Source organism: Centruroides sculpturatus, unplaced genomic scaffold (genome assembly GCF_000671375.1).
Source record: "Centruroides sculpturatus isolate CEXI.00-Female unplaced genomic scaffold, Cexi_2.0 scaffold138, whole genome shotgun sequence".
Classification (NCBI taxonomy): domain Eukaryota; kingdom Metazoa; phylum Arthropoda; class Arachnida; order Scorpiones; family Buthidae; genus Centruroides; species Centruroides sculpturatus.
Window position 1 is genome coordinate 127,776 of NW_019384434.1, and position 19,220 is coordinate 146,995.

At 30.5% G+C, this 19,220-nt stretch overlaps 1 protein-coding gene across 2 annotated transcripts in view; it reads right to left on the minus strand.

The window, feature by feature from the left end:
* Positions 1 to 13,307, minus strand: part of LOC111619838 (intraflagellar transport protein 80 homolog) — a 19,283-nt gene extending 5,976 nt beyond the window's left edge. For both annotated transcript variants that reach the window (XM_023361656.1, XM_023361657.1), the window contains exons 1-11: positions 13,170 to 13,307; positions 11,409 to 11,639; positions 9,919 to 10,029; positions 8,065 to 8,133; positions 7,862 to 7,971; positions 4,968 to 5,057; positions 4,764 to 4,901; positions 4,575 to 4,699; positions 4,333 to 4,506; positions 1,046 to 1,120; positions 802 to 965 (exon numbers count right to left, since the gene is read on the minus strand). In XM_023361656.1, the coding sequence (XP_023217424.1) occupies positions 802 to 965; positions 1,046 to 1,120; positions 4,333 to 4,506; positions 4,575 to 4,699; positions 4,764 to 4,901; positions 4,968 to 5,057; positions 7,862 to 7,971; positions 8,065 to 8,133; positions 9,919 to 10,029; positions 11,409 to 11,639; positions 13,170 to 13,206 (1,324 nt within the window). In that variant the 5' untranslated portion in view covers positions 13,207 to 13,307. The remainder of the gene's footprint in view (positions 1 to 801; positions 966 to 1,045; positions 1,121 to 4,332; positions 4,507 to 4,574; positions 4,700 to 4,763; positions 4,902 to 4,967; positions 5,058 to 7,861; positions 7,972 to 8,064; positions 8,134 to 9,918; positions 10,030 to 11,408; positions 11,640 to 13,169) is intronic.
* Positions 13,308 to 19,220: the final 5,913 nt, after the last annotated feature.

Below are 19,220 nucleotides of genomic sequence, written 5' to 3' on the forward strand. Positions count from 1 at the left end.
TCCATGCTTTACCTTTTGCAAAATGTATGTAATTTTAGATTGCTTGCTTCTAGTTAAAAGGTCTTTATAAATTTCCTTATATGGTGCTAAGCACTTATGAAGAATAAAGCAAGTATGGAATAAGGGAAAAACATTCGGCAACATCAGAAGCAGAAGCGTCGCCATCTGGCAACATTGAAACAAGCTTCGAGAAGGACCACGTGTATCGACAGAAGGCGAGAAGAGAAAATTTACATATTTAAGTACTAATAGTTCACGAAAATAATAATTTTCATGAACTATTAGTACTTAAGTATGTAAAAATTTATTACATTTCATGTTGTACGAGGGTTTTACCCATTTCTCGAACTATGTCAGAGTGAATCTGTGTTATAAAAGTACCGTGTTATACGGGGGATGGTAGCAATTCTCGAACCGTGTTAGAGCGAATCCGTGCTATAGAAGTACCGTGTTATACGGGGGTTACCTGTATATATGTGCTTGCCATATGACAAAAACTTTGGCAAAAGACAATTATTCAGTGATTGGCAAATACTGAAAGTTTAGAGCCTCCTTAACACAATAAAAATTTTCCTTCTTTAAAGAAGTGTGAATTAATAGATCAGTAGCTTAAAAATTCACATTTACTCAAAGGTAATTATAATTATAACAAAACACTGATTACAATATGCAAAATTTCATAAATGTATTTTATTACAGGTCCCCAAACACACTCTTTCATTCATCGAATTTTATAATTATATCTATAATTACAATAAGCAGACCCTATCGTAAATTAAATTATTATAATTTGATACTTACATTTCTCATCCGACTTATCCCTCACAGCTATCGTATCATTACTCAAACTCACAGTGAATTTATTTAAAACATTTGGTCGCATTCCTGGCCATTTAGGTAAACATAAAAGGCGGCCATCGTACATATGTAAATAAACACCTCCTCCATCAATCAACAAGAAATGTCTACAATTATGAAAAAACTAATGTAATTATATTAAATTTTTATTGAAATTTGTGAAATTATTTAAAATATATTAAATTACCTTTCAGCTTGAACAACTAATGTTACATTGCATTCTTTTAAATCAAATATTTGTGGTGTATTCCAATTCTTTGTACTAATTAAAGTATGAAATATATGTAATTAATAAACTGAAAAATTAAATAACCTAATTATAAAAAGTGAAATTTCATACATTCTTTAATATATGTAATACAATAATTTTGAATTACACAAAGCTCAATGCAAATACAGACTTGTGAAACCTCTTTTATATATGATATTGATTGTATTATACAATATTTGATTTTTATATAAGGTCTGAAGTTGTAGATAGTAATGAGTTTCTTGTACTACATCAACTTGTGATGACAATCATTCTATTAGGAGTCTCAAACACACATATATAATGAATTAAAAGCTCTATCTACCTGTATTTAGAACTGCTGCTAACATAATATACTTTAATTAAAATGTCAGAAGGTATATTTCACGATATAAAATATAAAAGAAACTAAGTTGTCTTCATTCTTCCATTATATCCAATCACCAGAAATAAAACAGTTTTTCTTTGCAGAGTGATCTTTCATCAGAGGTTACATCAGGGCATGTGCCCACCCCTTTTCATCTCAGTTGCCCTTTTCTTAATTCCCAAGAGGTCCCCAAACAACAGAAATTTTTATGACTTCTAGCCTATTATGCAAATATAAAAAAACTAATGAACATTTGTTCATTGACATACAACATACAACTTAGGTTGTGGGGTATGGTCAACATATAACTAAGTTGTATGTTGACTACAACCCCATTCCTTCTTTTCAAGGCCAAGTTAGTCCCAAGTGCAACCAGCACTACCTTATGGGGTGCTGATCTGACATTGAATCATAGAGTTTGAAACTCCTTGCATAACTTGTGCCCCCTTTTCATAGTCCACAAGCACTGCGAGTACTGCTGGGCTACACCTTTGCAAAAGTATATAAAACAGTTAATTTTGCCTCTAATAATTTGCCTCTAATAAAAGGTTGTCTCAGCAAAGAAATCTGTTTTATTCCTGGAGATTGGACATAACAGAAGAAAGAAAATGACTTAGCTTCTGTATTTTATAATATACTTTAGATACAACTTTGTTTCTTTCAATTCACGAATTTTATCTCATTTTTATTCAATATACTGTAAACTTCCAAATGCATAAGAAAAATAAATGTTACTACACTTTATAAATTTATTGTTCAACACAATAGTAATGTTCAAATGCATATACTGTATAACTTTATTTCAATCACATTCTACAGTAGCATTCCTTAGAACCTTTGATAATTGCCCCTTATGACAAACTCCTTTCAAAACTGAAAAGCAAATAACATTTTAATGTATTCTTGCCCATTATTTTTAATTATAATGTGTTGTAAAAACTTTGTTTCAATAAAGTTTAGCTTAGAAACAAAATTCTCAACATAGCTAATTCCTGACATGCAATTTTTACAATATTCGGAGAACAATAAAAAAAAATCTTTGTTGTATTGCTAAATCTAGTGAATGGAGTAATTAAACAATATTTGTTACATAAATTGAGGATAGAAACATGAAAAGATATAAAATTATGATTTAAAATACCATTGAAATATTTGTAAAAGAAAATATAGTCAAAATAATGTGTTTGATCAACCAGGATATAGAGACCAAAGGACACATCAGCAATATTGCAATTCTCACAAGTCAGTAACTGAGCTAATTTATTAATTAACAGATAAAATTTATTAAGGGCAAGCTTGAATATTCAAAAATATTCTTATTTTGAAATTTATTTAAAATAATAAGGATTTATTTCCTCATTCAAGTATAAATGCAGCTCTAAATTAGGAAGTTTGGACCTTGTCAGAGTTGCAGACCATGCCAACAGGAGTAAAAATGTTAAAGGAACTGATGGCTTACATGTGACCCTTGTAAGATATAGGCCCCAAAATTGGACTATCTGGAATATTGAAGACACTCAAAAATGGGATAAAATTTAAAAGTGAAAAAATTCAGAACTATTTCATAAAACAAAGCTAAAATCAACTGTTTTTCCACTTTATTAAAGGTGGCTAAAAATTTATGAGACACAAGAACTACTTCCAGAGATACAATCACACTGCACAGAGTACAATTGGAGTCATGCTGCACACTTAAGCCTATAGCACTTAAGCCTATAGCACACTTAACAAGCATACCACAGACTGATTTTTGGAGGCTATATCTTGCGAAGGGTCATCAGTTCTTTTACCAATGGTCATATAGACCTAATTATAATATTTAATTAATTAATTTAGATTAAACTGGAAGAAAAGAATCGACCCAAAATGAGACTCAAACCCGCAACTCCCACTTAATAAAGGTCATGTAAACCACTGGTTTCTTTGAATTTTTACTCCTAAGGCTATGGTCTATAGTTCTGATTAAGGTCCCAACTGCTTCATTCAGAGCTGCATTTGTGTTAACACAATAACATATACATTTAAATAATGTAAATTTTTAAAATTTCTTTGGATTTATGTACTATTAAACCAAAATACAAATAGTTTAGTAAAAATAAATCTGCAAAACTTTTTTATTTGCATTTAGTATAAATTCTTATAAAAATAAATAAATTTTATGTTTAAAGTAATAAAATAGCTAATAAAAAACTGTACAAGCTGCATATTTTTTGTGGCCATAATCTGTGAAATTCAACTTTTCTGTTGCAAAAAAGTTCTAAATTTGTTGAGCTGCATAATCAGTAACTTGATCAAAATCAAAATATTAGCAATTGTATACATTAAAATCATTATTTACTAGCAGAGAAAATATATGAACAGATACTTCTGTATTTCTTAATTTATTTAATTATGTAAATTGCTATTTTACAGTAGGAAACAAATTACAGTGTTATAATTTTATTTTACAAGCTATATAAGATGTCCCAATGGCAGTACCGAATTTCATTGTGAAATAAAACACACAATTCATTGAACTGTATATATTTTTATTTCAATATAAAGTAGTATTATAACCTATTTCGGTACTAGGTCGTTTTTGTATGTGAAAGACAGTGTCTGCCAAATGTTCCCCACAACTCTGGCAGCACTCACAGACTCTTTCCACAAAATTGCTTATGATGCTACTACATAATTCCAGCCCACTTCTGTCACAAACACATCAAATCGCGGTCTTCAGATCAGAAATTGTTCATGAATTGTTGGCATAGACACAAGATTTGACAAACTCCCACAGAAAAAAGTTTTAAGGCATGCAATTTATATGTATCCGGCACTGTTAATGTGACACACTTTATAAAATTATAAGCATATTTACCTGTAAACATAGCATTGTGTAGATGTTATAACTACTAGATGTCCATATTCCAGTGACACTTTTATGATATTATCTCGAAAATCAAGATTTTCACTTACATCATTATTTACATTTCTAACCACAATGGTTTTTCTTCCTTTTACAGTAGCTTCGAAACTCTTCCATTCCAATCGCCTAAGTAATTAAAATTTTCAAAATATTCACAAATAATTTTAAATAGAAAAACATTTAAACATCTTTACCTTTCTATTACATGCGCAAATATCACATGACCGTTACCGCAGGCCCCTGCTACTTGAGTGCCATCACTAGACCAAGCCAAACTAAATATACTCTGAGTGTGAGGTTTATCTAAAGAATATGACCACTGCAACAATCTTATTATAAATATGTATGCAATTACAGTAAAATAGTATAAAAATTAAACATACCCCAATTTTATCACAGAGACGTAATGTATTAAAAGAACCTACGGCAAACAATTCTCCATCAGGTGCCCAAGCCACAGACGTAATGGGATAATCATTAGCTTGACTCGTGTAAAGTATTCTTCCATAACAATCCCATATCTGTGTTGAAATTATTCATTAATTAAATTTTATATTTCAATGACATTTTCTTTATGATGGTATTACCTTATATCTGCAGTCTTCTGCACCAGATACAATCAAATTGTTATTTGGATTCCAAGATACTTTTAATATCAATCCCTCATGAGCATTCCACTAAAAAGATTATTTACACTAAATATGTTTATTATTTTTTACTATTTTCATTATTCACTTGTAAATAAATAATGTTTAGGAAAAATTATGATTACTAATTACATGTTATTAAAATACAGTAAACTACCATTAACTCAGACTAACAGAAGATGAAGTTTGTTCAAGTTTATGAAAGTGCAAGTTAGTGTGGTGTTTCCTCCAATAATGTGGAAAATAATAATATACAATAATTTATTACTATCAGCTCTCTACAGTTTCACTGAGCTAAAATTTTACTGCCAAATTTATTATTACAGAAATAAGCTCAAAAAATGTTATGACAGTATAATATACTGTATAGTAATATACAGTCTTTAGTAGTTACTAACTACAGTAATATAAAACACATGGTATTGCAGAGACTTCTGGATTTTGAAAATACTTGTTTACTTATAATTTTTATATTGTAAACAAATTTTAAATTGTTGTTTCAAAAACATTTGTCTGAGGTATGCAAACTTTGTGTTAGCAGGTCTGAGTTAGTGGGGTTTTACTATATTACAAAAATTAATGAGAATGTTCATCTACAAAAAATAATATTCACATACTTTTTCTATTGTTCATTTATAAAAAAATCAGCATAAAAATCTAATTATTTAATCTATAATTGCATTATAAAAATCTACATTACATGTGGATATGTACACATTACATTCATATTCTAACATTAATTATAATAAGCACATTCTTGAATTAGATTAGTGGTCTATGAAACTTTATACCTAAGTACAGCAGAGTCTCTATAGATGTACATAAAATTTTTGTGTTACTACTTGTTGATGTATGCAACAGAGAAAGACTGACTTGCATGTATACTGTCAGTTTCAAGTTGTTTGTTGCCCATGCAGTTGATAAAAAGTCACAATTGTCATTCATACAATAGGCAAGAAAGAAAGGTGCTACTGACATTGGAACATGCTTGTTAAAACTTTTAGAAGAAAAAGCTCCTGCATGCAAAACAAATGAATTAGAAATAACACTGTATTCAGAAAATTGCTGCGGACAGCAAAAAATAAATACATTGTTGCCTGTTACTTGTACGCCATGTCAAGATTTCAAATTAAAAGGATAACACACAAATTTCTCATTGTGGAACCCACACAAAACAAAGGTGATTGTGTTCACTCTGTAATAGAAAAAACTATTCGACAATCACTGAAACCAGGTCCAATCTACATTCCATTGCAATGTGCAACGTTAATTAGGATGCAAGAAAAAAAGGTCATCGTATCCCACTTCCAACTGTTCGAAGTGGGATACGATGAGTTTGTTGATGTAAAGGACCTCACAGATAGGACATCTCATAATTTTGTTGTGAACACTAACAATGATAAAGTCCTCTTCAACAACATTTCTGTACTGAAGGTAGAAAACCAATCATTGGATTGCTTTTTCTACAAAACTTCTTTTAAAGAAACAGAGTTTAAAACTGTAAACATCAAAACCTCAAGATCCAGAAAAAGTTTGCAGTTGTTTCAGTAACACTCAAAAAACATACAGCAAACCTCTTCCAATATCAAAGAAGAAATTCGACGATTTACAAAGTTTGATCACCAGCAATGCAGTACCAAGATGTTATTCAACATTTTACAACAACCTAACATTTGAATCCTAAGAATAGGTTTCACTTTGAAACTTTCATAAAGTTAAGGATTTCTGTGGCACTGTTTCTTGTTTACATTGTGTTGATTAATAATGTAGTATTGGAACATTCATGCATTAATAATTTATTTACATCATTAATAAAGCTTACGTTTTTGCCTGTACACTTGTTTCATAAGCCATCAACCTCCAGGATAGTCCAACATAATGTATTAGAAACATTCAGCAATAGTGGCACATATCAAAACATTGGTCTTGGGAACAACAAGGAGGGTTAGGGGGTACAATTTTTTATGATATTATTATTAATTGAACCCTTACGGACCCATTTAGTACCATTTAACACTTATTCCATCAATGAATCCTGTGAATGATGCATTTCAATACAAGGTGAAACTTCAAACTCATTTATCTCAAAACTTGATTTTTGGAGTTGTGCCACTATTGCAGCCCATGAGCAATAAGTTGACCACAACCCCTTGTTTTCAAGGCCAAGTTAACCCTGAGTGCAACCAGAGCCACTTTGTGGGAACACCAATGTTGAATCATACAGTTTAAAACTCTTTCATAATGTATGATGCTCCTTTTTATAGCTTGTACCCCACATTTTCACACTCTGGGCACTGTATCTGTGAACCATGTGCATATTTTTACTGTATAGTACAAATATACAAAGAAAATCAAGTAATCCAACAATCTACTGTAATCTGACATCTGATATATGTCAGATTATAGAGACTCTACTGTACTATTTTTGCTGAATTCTAAGCAATAATAAAGAATGTGTGGAAAAAATTATTTTGCAAATGCTTTTTTTTTTATTTCCTAAGTAATAAAATTTCTTATAATTAAATAAAATAGTTCAGAAATTTTATTTTTCAATATTTGTAACAAAAATAATGAAAAGAATTTCTTATAAAGACTACACAGAATTCTGCAGTTCTACAGAACATATTTAAAATACTACTCCATTAGATAATCATAACTAAGGTTTTTAATAAATTATTATTCACATTCTATTAAATTAACTCTAAAATCTTGAAAACCTCATCAAACAATAAAAATTCTTTTAATGTTAATTCTATGTTTGAAAATTAGTTATATAATTTTAATAATTTTGCAAGAACCAATTTGAATATTTAAATCAATTTTAACATAATTACTTGTAATGGTTTAGCCTTAGGCTGTAAAGGCTTGATCACCATATGATGTCCAAAAGTATACAATACTTGATCTGAATTAGGACCCCAAGCAACTGAATAAACAGAAATATCTGTAACAAAATTTTAAAATATTGTTTGTTTATTTATTGATGATTATAAACTTTTAATATGAAAAATGTTTAGTTTTATATAGTAAGACATACTATTTGTGGCCAACGTCGATCTCAGCATACCGGTACGAGACCATATTTTCACCTGTCCGTCTTCGCCGGCTAAAGAAATTTTTTAAATATGTTAAAATTGCTTTACATTAATATGAAATACAGAAAATTTGAAAATTATAACAATCTGTCTGTATTGCTACATAAATTGTTAATTTTTTTAAAGTAATTTTAATTTACAGTCTTTACAAACATTACTTGATATTTATTATTTATGAAACCTTCAATTAAAGTCAGCAATGAACAATAATAAACATTAATATTTTACATGGCTTATTTTGGTGTTAAATTTAATGTGAAATGTATTTTATAAGTAACGAATATTTATAGTTAAATTTTTATCAACTTTATAATTAATTTAATGTATAATATTTTAAACAAATAACCTATCAGATCACAGTTATACAAAAGGGACTTAACATATCAGGACAAGAAGAAACCAGACTCAATTATTCAAATATAACTTTTATTAATATGGAAATGCATTTCAGGTTACAGTATTTTAGATATTTATTGTGTTTACTGCCATATGTCTAATCTTTAAATGGGCTGATGAGGGAGTTCTGTGTACCTGAAATGCATTCCCATATTAATAAAATTTATATTTGAATAATTGAATTTAGTTCTTTCTTGTCCTGTGATAAGCACTTTTCATTTAGCTGTGATCTGAGACAATTTATTTAATGTGTATTTGAGCTAGAAGCATACTTAATTCAGTATGATATTTTGTTTAACAGATACAATATACTGTTTATTATAATCATAAATATATGTTTTGGGATTTATAAGTTAAAATATACAGTATAAGTTTCATTTATTGTAATTTAGAATTTGGTTATCATTATCTTTGGTTAAATAAGCATTTTTAAGATCTCTTTTCTAGCTGTCGGCCTCAACATGTTACTGATAACATGCAATTATTATCAGTTACAATTACCAGTTTTAACCAGTACTTTAAATATTAATCACTTTAATTGTTTGATTAATTTGATTAAAAATTGGCCAACAGTGTTTATGTATTAGAAATATATGTTGGAGATATTAAAAAATCAGTTAACAAATTATTTGATTAATGAACTATTTGGTTTTAATTTCTAGCATCGACATCAAAGAATGTTTTGACTGTTTTAGCGTATTTTCACAAAGACTAGCCTCAAATACAAGATCGTCTTTGCAATTAAAAACCATTTTTGTTCCTGGTAAATGTGAGTGATTTGTTTCTTCAATATGTATTTTTAACTTTAATTGTTCATTGGTCAAAATGCAGTAGTTAAAATTGTTGACATCTCTTACTTAAATTATACTCTAGATGATATTAAAGATCATAATAAGTAAACAATACTTGATGAATTTTGTTAATTGATATGCATCATCAAGTTATACATATTTTATGTGTTTCCTTTTAATATCTGATTCAATAAAATCAAAATTTCTACTAATTCAGCCTTCTGTACTACAGTAATACCCCGAACTTACGCGACAGGTGGGACCGAGTGATAACCGCGTAAGTCGAATTCGCGTAAGTCAGGGTATAATTTTGCATATAAATACATACAAATAACACAAAATAAATTGTAGCTATATGTCGAACACGTCCGAACATGTAAGCCGAATAATAGTGTGGGGGGAAATGAGTAATTAAGAGTTGCGTGGTGCTCAAACAAAAGACGAATCGATGAGATTTGAAAATCGCGTAACTCCAGATTCGCGTAAGTCGGGGTATTACTGTACTTTGCTTAATTAATATTTTCAGTGTAATAAATTTATCTTTTAGAAACAAAAATTTCATAATCTAGCAAAGCTGGCAATAATTTATTTTTAAAATATGTCCAGTACCAGTTACAAGTGCAGTTCCGTCGTGACTCCATCTGCCATCTAAAACTGCTCCTCGATGAGCTTCAACTGATTTTTCAATCCTTCCTGATTTTGAGATTAAATAAAACTTTCCTGAAAGCAAATAATAAATAAGTATGGTTCATTATCATTAAATATTTCTGATTGGAATTACGTATTTAATATACAGTACAATATAATAATAAAAAACAAATTTGTTTCTAAAATACAGAAAAAAAAGGCTTTGCTTTAATGGCATACAAAACAAAATAGAAAATAATTTGCAGTCATCTTCAGGAACACTTGCAGGTTTGATTCTACACTGGTCAAAACAATTAGAGGAGCAACAGATGTTGTATAGAAAATCATCAACAACAAACAGTTCTGAATGTCAGATGTTATTGTTACATGAGATATAGTAAAATATACAGTAATATAAAGAGACTTGGAAAATTTCCCAGAGTTAAATATCATTTGGATAGCATGAGTCATTTTCCATCTTGCAGCAGTACAAGTACAAGCTCTGTAAATCTCTGCACGAGCGACGATCCTCCGCTTTCAGTCTCTCCACCTGAAAATCTTTCGGCAGAACAACTTCTAGCAAGCGAGACATCTCTTACCGATAAGAAAACCAACGACATTCAAGCAGTCAAAAATGATAATCAGCCAGCTTCATTTGCACAGATGCTACGAGAGGGGAAAACCAAGCCGCAATCTGTTTCGTGCAGCCCTCCAAAGGATCAAAATAAATTGGAAACTCAGAAGTCGACCGTAAGCACGCCGAACTCCGAAGAAGATTATTAAGAACCAGTTCCCGTACTCCACCGCCAGTCAATTGGCGACGCGATTCAAGCCGCTCTGGATAACTTAAATCAACATAATCCCGTTACAGAAAATCAGGAAACTAAGGAAACTAATATACAGTAATATGTGAAAAAATATGCATTTGAACCAAACTTTTCTCATATTTTCAGTTATTGTTCTTATAGAAATATGCTGATCAATAATACCTGCATCTGTATAACAAAAATAAATTGTTTTCTTTATAATATTGTGCTGACTTTTTGTAGGATGATCTCCTTAAATAGCCAAAACTGCTGCACATCTGTATGGAATGGAATCAACAAGTTTATTGACAAGGTTATGGAGAATGCTTTGCCACTTCTCAATGAAAGCAGTCACATGCTCGTCTTTTGTTTTAACCAGTGTAAGTATTTCTGAAAATGATTGCAAGTCTCATGCAGATAAGCTTAGAACATGAAAGCAATAAGTTCTAGTACTATTTTGTTTTGTAGACTATTAAAACAAAAGCTTTTTTTTGTTTTTAAAATTTATGGAGTTTTTTATATGAGATTTAATAAACTTATTACATATTAAATAAATTGTAAATTTGAAATTATTTTTAAAAATAAAAAATAAACAATAAATCTTAAAATATGGATTAATTCTCTTTACTATTAATTAAATAAATATTTTCCAAATTTAATTCTTACCGTCAGTAGCCGTAACAACAAATATATCCGACGAACTCTGTTTCCTCCCTCCACCACCACCGGCGGCACGGGGAAAGAGTTGAATTTCAATCGGATACAAATCATTGGGTAACGTTGCTAATTTTGTCGTTTCATTTGTTACTAAATTCCACACTAACAGTTGATGGTCATCGCTACAGGAATAAACTTCTTCTGTTGTTGACCATGCAACACTACTGACTATATCATGATGTAACACAATTATTAAAGAAATTGTAGTTTTTAGTTTTATGACTTAAAAATATTCTTAAATATTAATACAGCATCTTACTTGTTAGGACATTGTAATTTGTAGAAATATGTTCAAAATGTACCACAGCATGGTATATATACCATACTGATAATATATGGTGAATATATTTATATATACCATTTAAATCAATTTATTTATTTATAAATATTATATATAACAACAAATGGAGGCCTGGTAGTCTGGTTTCTGCCAAATTGTTCAGTAATTATTTAATTTTATCCAAAATATACCTATTTATCTGGAGTCAGTTTGAATTAGTTTGTATTTAATATAAAGTATTGAAATTAGTGCTTGCATTATAACAACACTTGCATATTCAGATTTTGCTATTCAAGAATATTTTACAAAGCATTCTATCACTGCTACACTCACCAAAATTTCCTTCTTGTTATTTCTTTTTTGCACTCCATACTTGAAGCCTGACATTGATAGGAAATTGTTTAGAAATATAACATAGGAACTATCAGCAGTTCTAAAAGAAGAATGCTTTCAAAAGTTAAATAAGAACTAAATACAGTGTCAATACATATAAGGGAGCCATTCAAATAATTCATAAGATTTTTCATTTCCTAAATCTTAATTCAATCTCAAAACATTTTAATCACATCTCCTTTGATGACTTGCATTTACATAAACAAATTCTGTCAGCATTTGCCATTAGTCTCTCAATTGATTCATTATTATCTACAAATACTAATCAAAATTAAACATCACTTCTCTATGAATTAATACAAAATCAGAATTACAACAACAGAAAAAAAACCTTTAGCATCCAGTATTAAATTTATACAAAAACAAACATTTGTGGTTAATTTCATTAGACATCTTTAAATTCCAAATTAAATTTTAAATTTAATTTGTTCTAAATATTGGCTTAAAATTAAATTAAAACTATACATTCCCTTTCCATCTTTTTATACATTAGTTTACCATACAAAAACCACTTTATAAGAAATGCTAGACGACCGAGAGGTTTTAAGGCAACAGCCTACCGTTCCGAGGACCCGAGATCAAATTCGAACAAGTCAAAAAATCTCGGGGAATTTTTTGGGATCACTCGGACCGGATATGCCGATCGCCATCCGACCACCCTACCGCGGACCCAGCAAATACATCCGGCAAATGGGCTTGCCAAAATGCACTCATAGTACCCACAGGACAGAGAAAGTTAAAATTTCAGAAAAAACACATTTTATACATTAATTTACTATGTCAGGTTGTCACATGGTAAATTAATGTAAAATAGATGATGTATTATGTCAGAAACTATCAAATTAGTCAATTTTAAAAGTATTAAAGGTATATATTATGAAACGTTTATGTGAGTAGAAGTTACTTTGCTCATAAACACGTATGTAGATTATTTAACTAAAAGTAACATCTACTTATTATGTAGTTCAATAATTCAAATTATTAAATTCACATCAAATATTAAAATAAATGGCAACGTTCTCCACATAAAAGGATATGTTTCGGTTCTTTCTGCAAATAAGTTTTAAATCTCATTCTTTAATACATTTTGTTGTCGTTATTTAAAAAGACAAAACTGTTTTCCTTTCACTCGACACATGCCTTCGCTAATGTTTGTTTTGAATTATCACCTAGGAAACGAGCGCCCTCTTACGAAAAATAAATTTAGAAACTATTTATTTTCAATTTCTTATATTCGTTTGCGACGTTTGTTATTTGTAAATATAATTATCGTTCATTTAAATGTTAAAAAATAATTTTAAAATTATTTAAATAAGAAAATTATTTATAATTTAAAAAAAAAGTGTACTCGTTAACAGTACAGTGTAACGGGTGATCGTGATTTAAAATATTCCTGTTCAATGCGCTCTGTGGAGATATTTAACAGTCTAAATTCAACAAAAGCTGGTATGGTGACATTTCGGGACGTGCGGAAGCTCCATTGTGGTATTTTTGGCGCTGCAAGCGAGACATTCGTTCTATATACGAATAATTTTAATCGGCGGTTCCACGGTCACCGCGTGCGGATTAAAATTATACACAAAAGTAATCCAATTAGAGTGCCAACTGCCATCTGTGAGACAATCTTGAGGATTATTTAGAATTCGCATGTAGAAGAAAGACGATGTGAGAAGAGCGAATGTGAATATCTTGTGTTTCTTCTACACGTGAAGTTTATATAAATATAATTCAAAAAATTTCCTCGTTACCGAACCACTTCCATTATGGTCCGAGCCAAACTCATTAAATCAGTAAGCATTAAACGAGGCCTTTAATGCCCTTTAAGGTGAAGAGTTGAAGGGGAAAAAATACATGTAAAATAGTCAGCATTGCTTCTACTCGTATAGGTTATATGTTTGTATTAAACAAAGTATACAAAAATTGATTTTTGTTTAGTTTATCACAATCATTTCTACATAATAAGGAAACTTTTAGAGAATATCAATCTGTTTAAGGTTAAAAACGCCGTTAACCTGTTTAATCTACATAAATTAGAGAAGGGACCCTCCTATCGATCAATTTATCAAAATAACTTCCTTTATAACACGTCATATCAATATATCGTTAAATGTATTATAAATGATGCTCATCAATTAAATTCTGTTTTTATCTTCGAACGAAAAAGAAGCTTATGCTTACAGTTTTATAAATATATTTAATTGTCCCGAGATTCTAACTTTTAGGTGTGGTATTATATACTTCAGTCCTAAGATTTTTACAGTATTACAGTCCATCCTACCTCTACAAACTCGCTTTCACGTCTTCCTTTTGGAGGATATGTGTAAAATCCTAGCACACGAAGGGTACCTCTACCGTTCTAACATTACAAATGTATTCCGCTTATTCAGACATGTCCCTATGTCCACCTGTATAAAAACCCTTTTTCCCTCATCTATAACTCTACCTTGTAAGTCTATTCTCGTGTCTACAGTTCATAGCTTAGAAGGCTAGATACAAGAGCGGGTTTAGGGGAATGCATAGGGCGCGGCTGTATCCCCCTTCTGGGGTTTTCCTCGAGTAAAACAGAGTACTTCAGATAATAAAGCATATTATTTCTTTTTCTACGTTCTAAAAATATTTCTGCATCCGCTATTGAATAGAGAATATTTGGATAAGAGGTTGAACAAAATTATTTGAACGAGAAGTTTTATTTACCAAACCCATAATGGGTTTGCTAAATAAAATCTCTTAGTGCTCTAAGGGCAGAGAGAGTTAAAAAAGTAAAAAAGGTACCTGTACATCTACATATTCGGAGATAATTACGATAATTTCAATTTGCAGTGTGTTTTTATATAGAAATAAGTGTTAATAAAAGGAATGCCACTAAGATTTTGAACAATTTATACTTCAAAGTAACACTGTACTAACGAATAATTTCATAAACATGCGTTTATTTCTCCCGATTATCCGTTTAATAAGAAAATAATGAAAACATATTTTAATAATCTAGAGCAAGTTCTCAATAAGTGGTATACGTACTACCTGTGATGTACTGTACGAGAAGGATTCGTTAGTGCTACGAGTCAATATACAGAAGGATCAGGTGATACGCCAGTGAAGAAAGGTTAAGAACCTGTGATCTACAGTAAAAGTAGCGAGAGCGTAGTTCTTATTATCTAAATTGTATTTCTTTCCACTTCTCTAATTATTTATAACTGTAATTTCGAATATAACAGGTAAATCTTCTGTAGCCGATTAAATTTTATAACATCCCGAATATCGTAATAGCTCATAATAAAACTTTTATAAATTGAATAAGCCTATCATAAAGACGTATTTACATAACAGATGTTCATAAACATTAATGGTACTGTACAATATACGCGTGTAGAGCATTTGCTTTATGTAATGTATATATACAATACCAACTTTTCCTGCGTGTATTTTGTTTCATCCATTTCTGAAACTGCAAAACGTAGAAGAGGATCTGCAAGATGAAATTGTTTCTTTGCCTTTTTATTGTAACTATGTTCGTCCAAACAATGAGTAAGTACGGCCTTTGTGCGTTTATTTTTTTATACATTGTGCAAAGTACTTTTTATTGGTCATATTTTTCGCTTACAGTTACGTGCAGTCGTGCTATTAGCTACAGGAGTGAAAAATGCATAAGTAATGTACCAGGCGAATGTAAAAATTTCTGCAAGAGAGTCTTCCAAACCTCTGGCGAGTGTGCAGATAACAAATGTTACTGTAAAAAGTATTAAAAATTATCTACAAGAATATAATCTCTTAATAATATTAATAATAATAAATAAATTCGTAAAATAAATAAATATTAATAATAATTAATTAATTAATAATAAATAAATTCGTTGTGAATAGAGTTCAGAAAAGTCATTATTTATTTCGTGTTTCACTACCATTTACACTGTAGGTCCCCACAAAAACGGAAACTTTTATTTTTGGTACTCACGAGACTTTTCTGCCTCGAGAACACCACGAAGCCGTTACTATAGTTACTACTAAAGCAATATTGTAAATAAAATGGCGACTTATGGCTTAAAAACAAATTGTGGAATGATGTCCTGGTCCAGCGAATTTTACTCTGTTATCCCCCTCTCGTCAGGGCTGACTGTCACAATCATAATTATTTCTTAGGGAATTATAAGGTTCTGACCTCTACACCCCCACCGTCGGTTAGAACTCCAGTCAAAGGTTTTAGAATATATACCTTCTACGATCTTGTTCCTGATCCAATGAGTGAAAAAAATACCCGTTTGCTTCCAGAGGACACGCGCAATCGTAGCCCACATTTAAGTATTCAAATGTTCGAAAAGACAAGAGTTCTGGCCAAATAATCTACATGGTCCTCTATCAGCGCGCACAAAGTGATTTATAGCCTAATTAATTATTTTTTATTCTAGACTTTCTAAAGCTGCACAAAACAACTAGAAACAAAATTAGTAAATTCAAAACGAGGAAGAATAGAATTCAATCAAAAAATTTTTTTTCCGAATATCGCCGAGAGAAGAAAATGTAGCGCTGTAAGATGAATGTAACGCGTCTAAGGAGAGTTTCTTGTATACCGATGTTGTCCTTTATAGAATGCATATAGGATGATGGTGATGAAAGAAATTACCATTTGTTATTGCACTTTCAGTACGCTTCGTATACACATAACATGATTTATTTAGTATTAATGGTATGTGTTAAAATTATTCCATGGAATGGATGATATATAGGCTAATATATTTTTTGCACATGTAATATTAGTGAAATGCGCTAATTCAAATATTTAGCAATTTTCTTCAAAGGACAAACGAAAAATTCTCGATTAAAATATGAAATAAATCAGCAACGAGTTACGCAACTTTCCCGGCAACGTTTAAAATTTTGGTGGTGTCATCCGTTATCACATTTTATCTTTAAAAACTTTTTATATTTTTAACTATTATAAAATGGCAAGAACCTTAATTTTGAGGGTAGGAATGAGTTTTATAAAAAAAAAAAAAACAAAATTGTAAATGCTAATAACGAGTAAAATCGTCATTAAGACCGACCTTACTGGAGACACACGTAAATTCCATTATCTCCCCAACTCCTCGACCTTTAACCTCAAAATTTAATAGCATCGATTCCCCTAATAAGTAAACCACTCTGAAATTTTTCAAAAATTTTCGATAAAAAGCACAGGAATTATTGAGCTTGAAAGAGGGTGAACAAAACTGTGCCCCACACACACATACATACTAACATTTATACATCACGTATAATGTTAAATTTGACGTAAAAGTTTACAAAATTTTGGTGTTTTCATCATCAGCATATAAATTTTTGTTTATTTGTAGTATGGACCATTTTTTTCACATAATTCGCTGCAATTTTCTTAATTAATTGGGCTGCAATTTGAAAAAATTGTAGACCTATAAATTCCAACCGTTGTCCGTCCGTCTGTCCGTCTATCTTTCCTTAATCTGGAGAACGGAGTTACATAGATGAATGTCGAAACCAGATACGAAACCTCAGGGCAGAAAGTCCCGATTATTCGCGGTAACTTCCGACGCAAACCGAAAATTATCTTATTTCAATACAAAACTTTTCCCGCGAAAGCAGTTAATAGATGACCGGCACGACTCTATTTTTAAAGGAAAAGTATATACGAGGGCAAGACACTACTAGTAATTTGAAGGCGGAGACCATATATTTTAAATTAAATAAATTAAAAATATGATTAAAAATTGCAGTCCGGCATTGTGACTATGTCAAAATAAATAGACAAAAGTCACGTTATATATATATAGTCCGGAAGAGACCATATTTTTGTGTTGCCTTCTTCCATCCATCCAATCCCGATCATTAAGTAACTTACAGTCTCCGTAAGCTTCCTTTACATCATTCCGAAAAAAATGTTATTGCATTAATATTTTTCATTATCGTGACTTATCTATAAAAATTCCCGTAAAAATTGGCATAAAACTGTAAGTTTTACTTGTTATCTTAACAGATGGCTGGTAATTATCGTTAAAGAACAAATCCAAATTTACCAATAAAAGTCTGTATAATTGTTTGTTCGGTATTCTTCTTATCCGCCAATTTGAGAAGTGGTGACGAAATTTCGTGAAATTTATATTATTCAGACAATACTCGGGGAAAAAAATATATCATTTTGTATTTTAAAAATATATTTAAAAATTTTCGATTTTCTTGTGAAGTCACCTAGCACCGAAATCCGAAAAATTCATTGTTCCGTATTTACACAAGGTAAAAAGCTTAATTTTCAGGTAGAGACGAGTTTTATAAAAAGTTGTAAATACTAATAACCAGTAAAATCTTCATTAAGTTCCTCTCATTCGCGATATGACACACGACTCCCTTCTCTATCTTACCACCCTCTAGACCTTAAACCACTAAAATTTAATAACATTACTGCCCTTAATACTCAAACTTCCCTGCGAAATTTTAGATATTTTCGACAAAAGGCACGGGAGTTATTAAGCTTCAAAGCGGGTGAAAAAATCGTGCCTTTCTCCGCAAGTACAGAAAAAATCCTCAGGGTTCACGAGTCCAAAAATGTAAAATGGTGGTCATTTCTTTGACCGATGGCCATACTTTTCAACCGGAAAAGTAAGAAATGGATGGATAAAAATTTCGAGCCACATTTATTTTACATCAGAAATTTTAATTACTTTATAGGCTATTAAATACTTTTGATGATTGCTTAATGTTTGTTTTTATTATGGCGTATTTAACTAGTTTATAGTCTCATTTATTCTTCAGACGGTATATAAGCAGATATTTAGCTTTTTGTTTCCAAAGTATAAACAAGTAAGTAGATTTATTCTTTATAAAAAGATTGTAATGGAACGATTGAACGGAAATTCATTCTGAGTTTAATTAAGAAATTCGTTTTAAAAATCTAAGAAAATTTAAAATTTCTATGAAATATTCTTAATTGAATCGGGTATACAATGATTCATTAATGATTTGAACCTGTTCGTAGTGTGTAAGATCGTCCATATGTCCGTTCACTCCCGATGAACAAAACGAATTAATGCGCTTCACTTTATTCTAATATATTTATCAATTGGTGTATTTTTAGTAAAGGGAAA